The sequence below is a fragment of the Lacerta agilis genome, chromosome 17, assembly GCF_009819535.1.
Source record: "Lacerta agilis isolate rLacAgi1 chromosome 17, rLacAgi1.pri, whole genome shotgun sequence".
Lineage (NCBI taxonomy): Eukaryota > Metazoa > Chordata > Lepidosauria > Squamata > Lacertidae > Lacerta > Lacerta agilis.
This window is the reverse complement of record NC_046328.1, coordinates 23,112,768-23,126,697: the sequence shown is the minus strand read 5'-3', so window position 1 is coordinate 23,126,697 and position 13,930 is coordinate 23,112,768. Positions and strand designations below refer to the sequence as shown.

The following is a 13,930-nucleotide window of genomic DNA, read 5'->3' as shown; positions in this document are numbered from 1 at the left end:
CAACTTCGCCTCGGAGGGAGGGTGTGTGGATGAATGGAAAGGCCCCCGAGGTTTGCAGAAAGCTCCTCTCTCCGTTTGCAAGGCTAGTCTGCGGCCGGGCACCTGCCTGTCTATAAAAGGAAACAAAGTGCAAAGCCTGCGCTGCTTTTCCTTGCATGCACGCGGATGTACCGTGAAAGCAAAGGCAGGGGAGTCGGCTAAATCGGCTAGGAACTGCGTATTGGGCGGGCGCATGAGGGAGAGGAAGGACTAGACAAGGCGCGAGGGGCGGCCGGGAGAGTGGGAAGGCGGGGGAAAGAGCGAAGGCGCGCTGCTGGGCGGAATACTTTTTGCACCTTTTTGGCGTTTTGTCACGTCCTTCAGTCTTGACACCCGGGTAGTTCTGCCCCCACCGCACCCCCTTCCCCCGCATCTGCGCCCATGGCATTGATGTGCCATCCCTGATAACCTGAGCTATCCAATTCATGAGGGATGAAATATTCTAAAGTATTTTTTGTGGGAGAGGAAGCATCACAAAAATGAATATGTGTTGCAGGGGCAGTACCTATCGTAAGAGATTGATGCTTGTCCTGATCTGCTTGGCCTTCAGAGTCTATCCCATGCACCTCTTCTCTCTGGAGGAGGGATGGGAATGTATAGCTACACCCTGTGTGAGGAATAACAGCAGCAATCCATAATCCAGGATAGCCTGCAATCTGAAGGGATTACGAAAATATTTTCTCAGTTGAAAGCTATGTGGGTTGGCTGAGGATGTTCTTGCACATGGAGAACACTATTCTCATACAAAAGCCGATTGGCATTGTCCCAGACAAAATCCATACAAAAGCATCGGCTCAGGCGAAGTCCCTACCTCTACGCTTCTGAGTTTAAGGGAAATGGCATTTGGTGGAACTCTGTGGATGCTGATTTTATATATATTTTCATTCATTCATTCCTTGCTGTTTGCATGGGGAGTCTATTATCATTTTAAAAGGACCCATATTCCTCCAGGAATCAGCCAGGGCACAAAATTACGAGTTTTCAGTTTTGCGATGGAATATTCACTTGGACTGGTAAGTTTGTTTTGCATATATCACAATCGAAGGGATGGAGTGACCCACCCAACTTATCAATAAGGCTACAGTGTTCAAGATTTTTTAGTGCAGAGAAAAGGCAAGCAACTGGCAACATGGTGGAGGTCTGTAAAATTATGGATGACATGGAGAAAGTGAAAACAAAAAAATAAAATAAAAAAATTCCTTCCAGTAGCACCTTAGAGACCAATTAAGTTTGTTCTTGGTATGAGCTTTCGTGTGCATGCACACTTCTTCAGATACATGCATACATTCAGATAGATGCATGCACACGAAAGCTCATACCAAGAACAAACTTAGTTGGTCTCTAAGGTGCTACTGGAAGGAATTTTTTGTTTGTTTGTTTGTTTTGACTATGGCAGACCAACACGGCTACCTACCTGTAAATGGAGAAAGTGGATAGAGAAAAGCTTTTCTCCTTCTCTCATGACACTAGAACTTGTGGACATCCGATGAAGCTGAATGTTGGAAGATTCAGGACAGATAGAAGAAAGGACTTCTTCACACCTGACATATTCAAACTATGGAAGTCTCTTTCACAGGGGGCAGTGATAGCTGCTAAGTTGAATAGCTTCCAAAGAGAATTAGATGAATTCAGGGAGGAGAAGGTTTGGGGTGGCTACTAGTCTCCATGCCTATGCTGTGCTTTTAAAGCTGGAGGCAGCAATACTTCTGAATACCTTTTGCTGGGAGAGAGGGCTCCTGTGCACGGATCCTGCTTGACGGTTTCCCACAGGTACTGTGAAAACAGACTGCTGGACTAGATGGGCCATTGGCCAATCAGGGTCTTTTTACATTTTTATGTATATATATTTATGCTGAATGTTTTGATTTAAACAGGGAGTGTTTCTGGAAAAACTGGGCATTTGCCATAGATACGCCATCTGGAGGGCTGCGTTCAATGCCATACTAACAAGGAAGGACTCAAAGTTGATCATAAAGGACCTGATTTTTGATGGGGTGCCTGTGAGGGTGTACTGGCCCAAGACATCACCTGCTGGGAACAGTAGAGCAATCATATATCTTCATGGAGGCGCTGGACTCACTGGAAGCATCCGTAAGTTCTTTGAAAGAGCCTCAAACAGGTTTACTATATGGTTTGTGGAGACTTTGGGGTGGTACTTTAATGTAAAGTTCCTGAAATGTTTGCTATGTAGAGGTGGGGTGGTTCATACTGCTGCTGTTGACAGTTTAAGTTTAATGTAGGATGTCATTGTGTGGTAAGAAAACGGGGGGTCTTGTTACAAAGGTGATCAGTTCTGTATTAATTCCTAGTATCACAGTCTATGAAATATCCTTAAAATGTCAAAGAAGGTGTTTCTGCTTCATGCCCCAAAGGACTTCTGTGAAAGGGCTCCCAGAGATGATCAGAAATAACTTGAAAGAAGCCCAGAAATGTGGGTGGAAGTTTTGTTTTGATTTTTACCCATTGACACTGCTTGATTTCTGTTACAGATCAGGAGAGAGTAAAACCCACATGCCGGTAATGGTTTTTAAGCTAGTGATTTACAGAGAGTTCAACTGAGTTTTTCCCAACTGAGATCTATTAAAAGTTGTTGTTGTTTTCTCTAATCAAGTGTCATGTACATTTTATGACATAAAAACAAATAAGCAGATCTAAATTAGTCATATCTCTTGATTTCAACGGATTTACTTTTAGTAGGACTGACACAGACTTCAACTCACAATGATATCAGTGTTCTTGACCAGGAAAAATTGTAATGGAGGTGTTGGGGGCACTTTTGCTTTCTTCCAGGAGCCTCTGAAAAGATCTGCCGTTTCATGGTCAACCAAAGTGATTCAGTGGTTGTGAGTGTCGGGTAAGTGGTTTCACTCTCTTTGTATCCGTGTAATGCCCCTCAGCTTCTAACCTTTCCTAAGACCTGATCTCAGAGGAATTATTATTTTATTTTATTTTATTTTATTTTATTTTATTTTATTTTATTTTATTTATTTGTACCCCACCCAGCCACTCTGGGTGGCTTCCAAAATATAAAGATAAAGGTAAAGGGACCCCTGACCATTAGGTCCAGTCATGCCCGACTCTGGGGTTACGCCGCTCATCTCGCGTTACTGGCCGAGGGAGCTGGCGTACAGCTTCCAGGTCATGTGGCCAGCATGACAAAGCTGCTTTCTGGTGAACCAGAGCAGCGCACGGAAACACTGTTTACCTTCCTGTTGGAGCGGTACCTATTTATCTACTTGCACTTTGACGTGCTTTCGAACTGCTAGGTGGGGCAGGAGCTGGGACCAAGCAACGGGAGCTCACCCCGTTGCGGGGATTCGAACCGCCGACCTTCTGATCAGCAAGCCCTAGGCTCTGTGGTTTAACCCACAGCGCCACCCGCGTCACTCCAACATATATAAAAACGTAATAAAACATTGCACATTTAAAAGCTTCCCTTAACAACATATAATAAAAACATATATAAAAACGTAATAAAACATTGCACATTAAAAAGCTTCACTTAACAGGTCTGCCTTGAAATGTCTTCTAAAGGTTATATAGTTACTCATCTCCTTGACATCTGACATACCCAGCAACATTTCTCCGATGAAAATACCGATGTCCTACCATACTCTTCAACATTTCTTGGATTAAAATAGGGACATCATAAGGAAAAGTGGGCCATTCCTGGGTCAAATCAGAACCTGGGACAGCTTCTGTAAATCCGGGACTGTCCCTTGAAAATAGAGTCACTTGGAGGGTTTTCCACCACTAACAAGAAGGCCCTCTGCTTGGTTCCCTGTATCTTCACTTCTAGCAGTGAGGGAACATCCAGAAGGCCCTCAGAGCTGGATCTCTATGTCTGGCTGGATGATGGGGGTGGAGATGCTCCTTCAGGTATACAGAGCTGAAGCCGTTTAGGGCTTTAAAGGTCAGCATCAACACTTTGATTTGTGCTCTGAAATGTACTGGGAGCCAATGTAGTTCTTTTAGGACCAGAGTTATATGGTCCCGGTGGCTGCTCCGAGTCACCGGCCAGCTGCTACATTCTGGATTAGTTGTGCTTTCTGAGTCACCTTCAAAAGTAGCCCCACTTCGAGCGCATTGCAGTAGTCAAAGCCAGAGATGACCAGAGCATGTACCACCCTGGTGAGACAATGTGCAGGCAGATAGGTTCTCAGCCAGCGTACCAGATGGAGTTGGTAGACTGCTTCCCTGGACACAGACCTGACCTGTGCCCCCATGGACACCTGTGAGTCCAGAATGACTCCCAGGCTGCACACCTGGTCCTTTAGGGGCACAATTGCCCCATTCAGGACCAGGGAGTCCCCCACACCCACCCAGCCCGTGTCCCCCAGAAACAGTACTTCTGTCTTGTTGGGATTCAACTTCAAACGGTGAAATGCCATCCAGTCTTATAAAGTTGTAAACATAGTGATTTTGCCAACATTTAGAATGGATGTTCATTTTTGTATTAAGATTTGTTTCTCAAATCCCTTTGACTTTGAACATAGTAAGAACTCTGCTGGATCAGGCCAAAGGGGACTCGTCTAGTCCAGCATCATGTTCTCACAGTGGCAAACCAGATGCCTAAATGGGAAACGCACAAGCAGGACCTGAGCAGAAGAGATCTCTCCCCAGTTCCAGTATCCAGCAACTGGTATTCAGAAGCATTGCTGCCTCTGGTAGTGGCGGTAGCACACCATCCTTGTGACTAGCATCCATTGGTATTAGCAATTGCTAGGAGTCTTGCCAACCTGAACAGGAGAGCTGTGGAGGGAGGACAGGTAGATACCAAGTAGTGGGATTATAACTTAACTGATGCACAGGATGCTGGGAACCTGTCAATGGACAGAGGAAAACAAGAATAGACCCTCCAAGCGCCCCTATTTTCAGTGACTGTCCCTGATTTTAAGAAGCCATCGCGGTTTCTGATTTGTTTCCAGAATGTCCCACTTTTCCTTAGGACGTCCCTATTTTCATCGAGAAATGTTGAAGGGTTTGGAATTATGCAACCCCTGAGCCAAAGAGAAGACATCTGAAGGCAGCCCTATATAGGGAAGTGTTTTAATGTTTAATGCTTTATTATGTTGTTATATATGTTAGAAACCACCCAGAGTGGCTGGGGCAACCCAGTCAGATTGGTGGGGTATAGCTAATATTATTATTATTATTATGGAATAGAATGTCCCTATTTTCATCGGAGAAATGATGGGGAGTATGCAAGAAGGAAGGAGCTGGAGATGTGGCCCTCAGAAGGTTGCATGGAAAGGAATGTGGCCCTTCTCAGCACTTGCAGTACGCCATTACAGAAAATGGTCTTTTTCCATGAAGTGTATGGTGTTGAATGTGGGCGATATCTTGTTTTCTCTTTAGATTTCGTTTAGCTCCTGAGCATCCCTATCCAGTCCCTGTACTGGACTGTTTAACTGCTGCAATACACTTTCTGAAGAATGCCAAGGAATATGGAGTGGACCCCAACTGCATTGCCATTGTTGGGGACAGTAGTGGAGGCACATTTGCAACAGCTATTTGTCAAGAACTGGTGACCAGAGAGGACCTCCCAAGATTGCGAGCTCAGGTCCTGATCTACCCATTCCTACAAACAGGGGACTTTGATTTGCCATCCTATCAGCAAAACCAATCAGTTCCTCCCTTGTTCAGAAAACGGGCTCTCGAACTTGGTTTGATACATCTCACTGGAAAGCCAATCAATGTCGACCCACTTATAAAAGGTGCCCATGTCCCCCCTGATTCGAGGGAGAAGTACCAAAAATGGATCAGTGCTGATAACATTCCAGAAGAATTTAAGGCTAGGGGCTATGTCCCTAAAGCTCCTGCCCCATTTTCAAAAGAACTTTATGAACAAGTTAAAAGAGCTGGTGAGACGATGTTTGCCCCCCTTCTAGCAGAGGATGACATTATCCGCCAGCTCCCTGAGACTTTTATTCTAACCTGTGAATATGATGTTCTCCGGGATGATGGGTTGTTGTACAAGAAGCGGTTAGAGGACAACGGTGTGCCAGTGACACATCATCATCTTCCAGATGCATGCCATGCAACAATGAGCTTTTTTGATTTATGGCCACTTGAATTTCCGAGCTCAAGGAAATGTATGCAGCTTGTGGTACAATTCTTAAAAGGTTTATATAAATGAATGACCTTCTTTGTCCTCCATTGGCAGCCTTCCCCTGTTGTGGGTGAACATTCCCCCTTCCCTGTTGTCCCAATCCTAAAGTAAGACGAGAAACTCATAGCCACAATTCTACCCAGTCTGATTGATTAAAATCACCATGACATTTGTAAGTTCATAAGCAAATCGCTGCTGGATCAGGCCATTGGTCCACCTCATCCAGCATCCTTTTCTCAGAGTGACCAAGCAGAGGCCTCTTGCGATGCCTGCAAGCAGTACTTGAGTGCAAGAAATCTTTTGCATTATTCAGCAGCATACAGCTTGCAATAGTGGAGAAAGTGCATAGCTATAGCCTCCTCCATGAATTGGGCCTAATCCTCTTAAAGCCATCCTACTGGGTCACCAGGTTAGCTTATTCCATTAACTGTTGTTCCGTAATATTTGAAGATATTTAGCAATAAGGAAGGCGCTCCTGTGAATTAAGCTAAACTAAGCTAAACCCTTGGTGTGATATAAACACATTTAATTACACCATTAGACAGGATGATAGCAAAACACTCATTTCGTAACACTCATTTCGCATTTGTAAGAAATCAAACTTTTAGTTTGGCAGGACACAATGTCCATATATGTTTTAAGCTCGTTGTTGATTTCATTATTCCTTTCTGGATCTTTTAAACAGCTGTTTTTACTTTTGTTTTTTGTGTGTTGTTGTTTTGTTCCTCTTGCAAACTGCTTTGAGGGTTCCCCCGTTTGCAATCAAGGTGTATATTTCATGAAACAATTATAAATAAAGGTGTTAAAAAGCAACGCTTCTGTTTGCAGTTGTCATTCGGCAGGTGTATATTTGCAGAGGTTGGGCTAATGTATAACAGCGATAAAGCTTTTAATAATGCAAATAAGAAAGAACGGCAAGAGAAAAGCCAGTAGCAAAAATCATTTATTTTTTTAAAAAAACCCTTTATACGCGCAGCAATCCAGCACTGAATACAACACGACCCCTAAACAAGCAGCTCTAACCTTCCTCCTCCTCTCCTTTTGGTCCCCTCCCTTCAATTCACCCACAATCCTTCGCAGCCAGGGAGTGGGTGGGGAAGGATTTTACTTCCTGCCAAGATGGCCGCGCCCGCGTTGATCACGTGGCTGCACCAAAAGTGAAGCGCTGCAATTCCGAGTTATCCGCAATTTGAGCTTTTTTGTTTTCTGGAGGACTGGTGAGCTGGATGCTTTTTTATTGTGGGCGGGGGTTGCTGGAGAGATGCGGGAGTGCAGTCCAAGGCTATTCCGCCTTTGGACAGAGTGGAGGGTCGCTGGTGAGAGCGTTTGAGTTTCCTTCTGCAGGGTTAAGGTCGTTGAGAGCTAAGTAATCTTTCTTGTGTAGGGCTAGTGAAGGATAGGCATGCCTGGCGTGCTCTGGTCCACGGGGTCACGAAGAGTCGGACGACTGAACAACAACAACAACATGGTAGAGGAACTGGTTTGCGTGCGGAAGGTCCCAAGTTGGCTGCTCCAGGCAGGACTGAGGGGAAATTCCCTGCCTGAAATACTGGAGAGCAGCTGCCAGTCAGTGTAGGTAATACTGAGGTAGCTGGGTCAAGGGTCTGATTCAGTATAAGGGAGCTTCCTCGGCTTCTGTTGAAATCAGTCCTTTATTCAGAACCGCGAGAGCTATGATTTTTATTTTTCTTCTGGGGAAGGGCTGTACCTCAGTAGCCCAGTATCTGCCTTGCATGCAGAAGGCCCCAGGTTCAATCCCTGTAATGCCCAGTAGGGCTGGGGTAGGACTCCCTGCCTAAAATCCTGGAGAGGGACCAGCCAGTCAGGGCTTATTCAGACTTCCTTTTGTGCTGTGTTTCTAGGCACAGGTCTGCCGCTCTTTTATTTCACAGCGTCTTTATGTTCCATATGTGTCTATCCAGCTTCTATCATGAATGACACTACTCAGGAGAATAAAAGCAAAGGGCTGAAATTTGCAGAGAAGCAATTGAAGAAGCACGGCTGGAAGAAAGGTAAGTGGGTGGGTCTTGTTCATGGGCATCTGTTGGATTCATTCCCCGCCCCCCAATTAATGTAGACATATAGCACTGGAGCAACAATAGATTCATCACAGCATGGGGCAAAAGGATGGGGTGGGATGCGGAGAAATACTTTGTGGTTGCAAAGCAAAAAACCAGTCAAAATCTGAGTTTCAGCTTCACACACACTAGCAGGGTGGGAAGCAGGAAAGTGTTTATCTAAAGACCTTAAATATTTTGTTGGTTCAGTATCATATTCTTTTTCTGTGTGTGTAGTGTTATGGCATGCACTCAGCTCTCGTTATGGTCAGACCCCAAGTGCCATTTAAATACTAACCACTGTTCTAGCTGCTTGCTTTCTTGGAATGATATTTGGAAATCATTGGGTGCAAAGAACTCTGCCTCCTGTTTGTTCTTTCTCCTAACCATGACTCCACTCGTCTCTTTGCAAACTTTATTTTAGGCAAAGGACTTGGGAAGCGAGAAAATGGGATCTCTGAAGCCATAAAGGTCAAAGTCAAGTGTGACTCAGCTGGGGTAAGGAAGGTTATGATCTTGAGCCTGTGGGTTTAGAAAATATTAGGGGGGCTGAATCAGCAAATTCAGTGAAGAATGAAGGAGCTGGAAAAGGGTCACTTGACTGATTTAAATGAGCTTGATCATAGAATAGATTTCGTTTTAGCTAAAATCGGTTGAGAAGTGTCTGTAGTTGTAGAATTCCTAGCCAAAACAAGATTTTTTTTAAAAAATGCAGATAGCTTCAAAACGCAGGAGAGGGAGTCATAAAAAGGAGGCAGTGGGCTACTGTGTAATTGTCTCTTTGGTTTGGGATATGGTGTTGGCAGTCTTTGGAGCCCTTCAAACTTGTGGGCAAAAGTGGCTGTCCCTACTTTGGGAGAGTCTGCAGCTCATAACTTCTGTTTCATTCCAACACAGGTGGGCCACAACCCAGCTGAGCAATTCACCTTCCATTGGTGGGACCACCTCTTCAATTCATCTGCTGCTAACATTGCTGTGGAGACTGGGCAGGTAAAGAGGGAATACAACTTTGGGGTTTGGCATTGTTGGAAGGCCCAGGGTTTTGTCATGGCGTGGAAACTTACACAGTAGGTCAGAGGTTTTCAACTTTTTTGAATCCACTGCTCCCTTGACCAACTACATTATTTCTGCGTCACCCCTGTGGGGCTCAGGAGCCCAGTTATGTCACCCCTTTCCTGCAGAGCTGGCAGCCTCTCACCATTTTTCGATGAGTGTCCTCTCCTCTCCTTCTCTTCCCTGTCCTCTGGTCAGCCACTGCTGCCACCCCTGGTCTCTGAGCTGCTCCCCTGCCCCAAAGAGAGGTGCCTCCTCACACTGCCCATTCCCAACAGCAAGGGCTGGTGAACTGGCTGGCTGGGCTCCCTCACTCCGATGCTGCCACAGCTCCTGGCAACCAGCACTGCCGACCAGCCCCAGAGGCACCTTTCACCTGCAGAGGTTGTAGCAAGGGTTGCTGCAACAAACAGCTGCACAAGCCTTTGGGAGGCAGAGACGCGAGAAGGCATCAGAGGAAGGAAAGAGGGACAGAGGCCAGTGTTGCCCGCGGCACCCCTGACCATCATTCAAGGTACTCCAAGGTGCCACAGCACACTGGTTGAAAACTACTGCAGTAGGTGTTAAAAACTGGGGGCCAGGGTTCTTGTGAGTTAGGGGAATGTCCAGTTAAAAGAGAGACCTGTAGCTTTAAAATGGCTGTGCCAGGTTGAACAGTTGTAGAGGTCTTGTTCCCTTCTCAGTTCTGGCACCTCTCAGGTGGGCACCATTTCCATTATAAGAGAACAAGGGAGGCATTCATGGCGAGTTCTGGCACCTCTTTTTCTAGAAAAACCAGCACTATATACTCTCTCTCTCTGGTTTGTTGCCCCTGCTCACATCGGTTGCCAAAGCACCCACTTACTCTGCCAGCACCCGATACCCCTCCTTTTACACCTCACCCCAAACCTCCAGCCCCTCACAGCTCCTTTAAGCCTCCCCTGACATCCTCACAGATCCTGTGTCTCTCCATCCCTGCTTTATTCCTACCTCTGCTGTTGTTTAAATTGCCATTTTAAAAGCTCCATTTTGCTCTCATCCTCTGCCTTGACTTCATGCAAATCCACGATCGTGATGAAGCACTGGGTGCGTGCGGACAGTCTTAATTTTTATGCAAATAGGAAGATACATACACACACCCAACCTTGAAATATATGGATAGCCTGACCATTGATTCCACCACAGCTAAACAGGGTTCAGCTATCTTTTCCCATGCCTGGCAAAAAGTAGTCTTTTTATTTTATTTTAAAGAACTGGTGTTGTGTAGCAATGAGCTAAAAGTCCCCTTTCATACATCTGTTCGGCTGTTATCTTGCAAGATGTTCTCTCTGTTTCTGTTTTACAGAAGAGGGCACGGAACAATCATCACCTTATAGGGTTGTTGTAAGGTTTGCCATGCGGTGATTGTTCTTTTTCAGGCTTTGAGCTCTGAATGCAACTGCCCCTCTCTTCTTCCTCCCCTCTAGGATGGTGTCAAAGTGAAAAAGGTATCCGAGCAAGACGGAGTGATAATGAATAAAAAGCCCCGTAAAGCACATGGGGAGAAGAACTTGGTCTATGGGCGCTTTGTGAAGGTAGTGAATGTTAAAGATTCGAATTTGTCGTGTTGATGGTGGGGCTTGGCGCATTTGGAATGGTTTGTAGTTCACTGGAAGAGCCCCTGCACTGCTTGCAGGAAGTTTTGGGCTCAGACACCCCCAGTTTAAAAGGATCTCCAATGGAAGGGCCATTTCCAGTCAGAATGTGGCTTAACAGTCTCAGTTAAGATACATTTCTGGCCACCTCTGACCCATCTATGCCCTACTTCTAGGCAGCCACATTGACATCTGGCGGAGAAGAGCCTGTATACGTTGTCTCCTCTTCTGACAGCGACAAAGAGGATGAAGATGAGCGACTGGACCTATCTACAGCCAGGAGGTAACCAGGGGTGAGATTGGGTTGAGTTGGCCTAGATCCATTTGGTTGGCCAAGTGGTCTAACCACACTTTCCCTCTCTTTTTTTTTTTTTTTTTTTTGCCTTGAGGGTGTGTGTGTGTATTCCTTAGCTGCAGGCTGGTCACTCCTTAACACAGGCTTTTCTCTTTCCCAGGCTGACTGATGAAGAGCTGGTCCAGGCCTGTGGGGGAAGAACAGCCCATAAGTGAGTATGGTATGAGAGTTGGCTGATGCACTCCCAATTTTATGGAGAGGGTTGAGTTTTAACAACTTGGGCCAGTTTACCTGTGAGATCGCCATACCTCATATATGCCCACTTGACCACCACTTTGATCTGTGGAACTGGCAGTTACAGGTTTTGCATTAACACCCATTCTGCGCTTGTAAGAAATCAATTTTTGTGTGTGTGGCAGCACCAACTTTGGAACTCTCTTCCTATTGACACCAGGTGGGCGCTTTTGCTATATATACTCTTTCTGGTGCCTGCTAAAACTACATTTGTTTAGACTTGCCTACCTAGATACGTAGAATGTTTACATGTGTTTTAATCTGTTCTCGGCTAACCACTGGTTTTAATTATTTGCATGTTTTAAATGGCTGGCTCTACTGATAATTTTATTGTTTTATTCTGTTTGTAAATCACTTTGAGGTTTTGTTTTTACTGTCAAGTGGTATATAAATATTATGAAATAAATAAAATGTGTTTAGAACAGCCTTTGCCAACCTCATGGCCTTCAAATATTTTTTACTACACCCTCTTCCTCCCCCCTCCCTTTGCTGATGGGAGTTGTAGTTCAGAATATCTGTGGCACCAGGTTGATGAAGGCCTCTCTGCAGCTAGATGTGCAGTGGGTGGTATTAAGTGCGTGGGGGTAGGTGGAGCTCTTCTCCTATTGTCTTACACTGGGCACTGGTAATTGGTGGATTAAGTGACACTTTTCCGCAAGCCAGATTTGGCCCATGTCTACCAGTTGCAGAACCTGGAGAAGTCATGAGCAAAGTTCAGAAGCTTAAGAATGTTTTGGTGACTGGAGTTGCTACTGCCATTCTCAATGTCTGTCCTGTGCTCTCTCCAGAGGGGCTCGGCATGGCTTAACCATGACTGCAAAGCTGGCACGGCTGGAGGAACAGGAAAAAGCTTTCTTGGCTCACTATGTCCAGCAAAAGGGAGGAAAGCAGGAGGCAACCGAGGCTGCCTTGAATGGCATCAGCCCACAGCAAAAGAAAGCCAAGAAATGCAAAAAACGAAAAGGCGAGGCTGCGATTCATGAGAGCTTGGAAGTGAGAGTAGGTGAGGATCCCTGGGAAGAGCAAGAGGAGGAGAAACCCAACAAGAAGAAAAAGAAGAGGAAAAGGAAGCACCGGGAGGATGGAGAAAGCAAGAAAGGACCATTGCTGGAAATTGCAGAGAAATGGACAGAAATGGCCAGTCACAGAGGGAAGCCAAAGAGGAAATCAAAATGAAAGTGGGGTGATAGCAAGGGGAATGGTGGTGGTGGTGTTCTGCTGGCTGAAATTCTTAAGAGCCCAGTTCCTGCTGGATCCCGTCTCGCTGCTGTCTCACATTAGAAACTCGCTGTGTCAACGACACCCTCTAGCCTAAGCTCATTTGCGCACTTTATGACGTGGAGGCTGGCTGCTTAATTTTTTTCTTGTAAAGAATTGGCAGCTGGAACAGTAAGGTGGCAAAAACACAGAGAGAAGCAGGGGGTTGTATCCAGTGAATCCCTTTTGCAAAGGGAACAGACCTCCCCTGGCTCTGGTCAAAACCTGCTCTAGGTGGTTAGGTAAATGAGTATTAAAAATGTAACGGTGCATGGCTCAGTTTTGCTTGAAGGTGAAGAAACAGCACTGCTACATCACAACAAAAGTCCCAACATGGGTCCCATTCACACCATACATTTAAAGCATGATACCACTTTAAACAGTCCTGATGGCTCCCCACAAATAATCATGGACGTAGTAGGTTTTTTTTATGGGTACTGGGTGTTGTTAGGAGACACAGATTCCCTTCCCAGAGCTACAGTTCCCAGAGTGGTTTAACAATCGATCCCTCTTCCATGGGAACTGGTAGGGGAATGGTGGTCTTTTAACAACGCTCAGTACCCTTGACAACCTACTAGTCCCAGAATTCTTTGAGGGATTTTGAAATTCAAAATTGGAAGTTACGTGAAATACTCTAAAGGGACGCAAATAAGGGGAAATAGGAGGAAGTCCGTAAAAGATGATAAGAAAATGGAGATTTTTAGTATGATGATGTATTTTTTTGTTGTGTGGCTATTTTTGGATGTTTTTTCTTTTTGTTGTGTTATTTTATTTTTTGTTTGTGTTTGTATTTGTTGTTGATTTTATTTTGGAAAATACAATAAATATTATTTGGGGGGAAAAAACAGAATTCTTTGAGGGAAGCCATGGCTGTTTAAAGTGATTTAAATGTGTGAATATGGGTTGCATCAAGCGTTAATCCTAGTGAGATCAACAGACACAACTAACTTAGGTCTGCTAATTTTAATGAATCTGCTCCGAGTGGGACAAATGTTGGCTACAATCCCTGTTTTTCATAATGGCCATCTGTTGGCCGCTGGGAAGCCCAGAAGTAGGATATCGGGGCATTAGCACAACAGGGACCTTTGGTGTAGCCAATATCCAGCAGAGACACTTTCCCCCTCCACGCACAAGTCCAGTGTTTCTGCTCTCCCATTTCTTGTGTTGCTTTAGCAAGTGTGGAGTTCTGGCATGGAACCAAATCAGTTGC

At 45.2% G+C, this 13,930-nt stretch overlaps 2 protein-coding genes across 2 annotated transcripts; both read left to right on the top strand.

The window, feature by feature from the left end:
* The first annotated feature begins 662 nt into the window (after positions 1-662).
* LOC117038882 (arylacetamide deacetylase-like 4) lies at positions 663-6,806 on the top strand. The gene is made up of 4 exons (XM_033135847.1): positions 663-1,052; positions 1,914-2,130; positions 2,830-2,893; positions 5,398-6,806. The coding sequence occupies exons 1-4, from the start codon at positions 876-878 to the stop codon at positions 6,176-6,178; spliced, it is 1,239 nt and encodes a 412-aa protein (XP_032991738.1). The 5' UTR covers positions 663-875; the 3' UTR covers positions 6,179-6,806.
* A 434-nt stretch (positions 6,807-7,240) lies between these two features.
* Positions 7,241-12,990, top strand: GPATCH4 (G-patch domain containing 4). The gene is made up of 8 exons (XM_033135964.1): positions 7,241-7,368; positions 8,074-8,163; positions 8,633-8,706; positions 9,106-9,198; positions 10,707-10,814; positions 11,051-11,157; positions 11,330-11,380; positions 12,252-12,990. The coding sequence occupies exons 2-8, from the start codon at positions 8,082-8,084 to the stop codon at positions 12,637-12,639; spliced, it is 903 nt and encodes a 300-aa protein (XP_032991855.1). The 5' UTR covers positions 7,241-7,368; positions 8,074-8,081; the 3' UTR covers positions 12,640-12,990.
* The last annotated feature ends 940 nt before the right edge of the window (positions 12,991-13,930 follow it).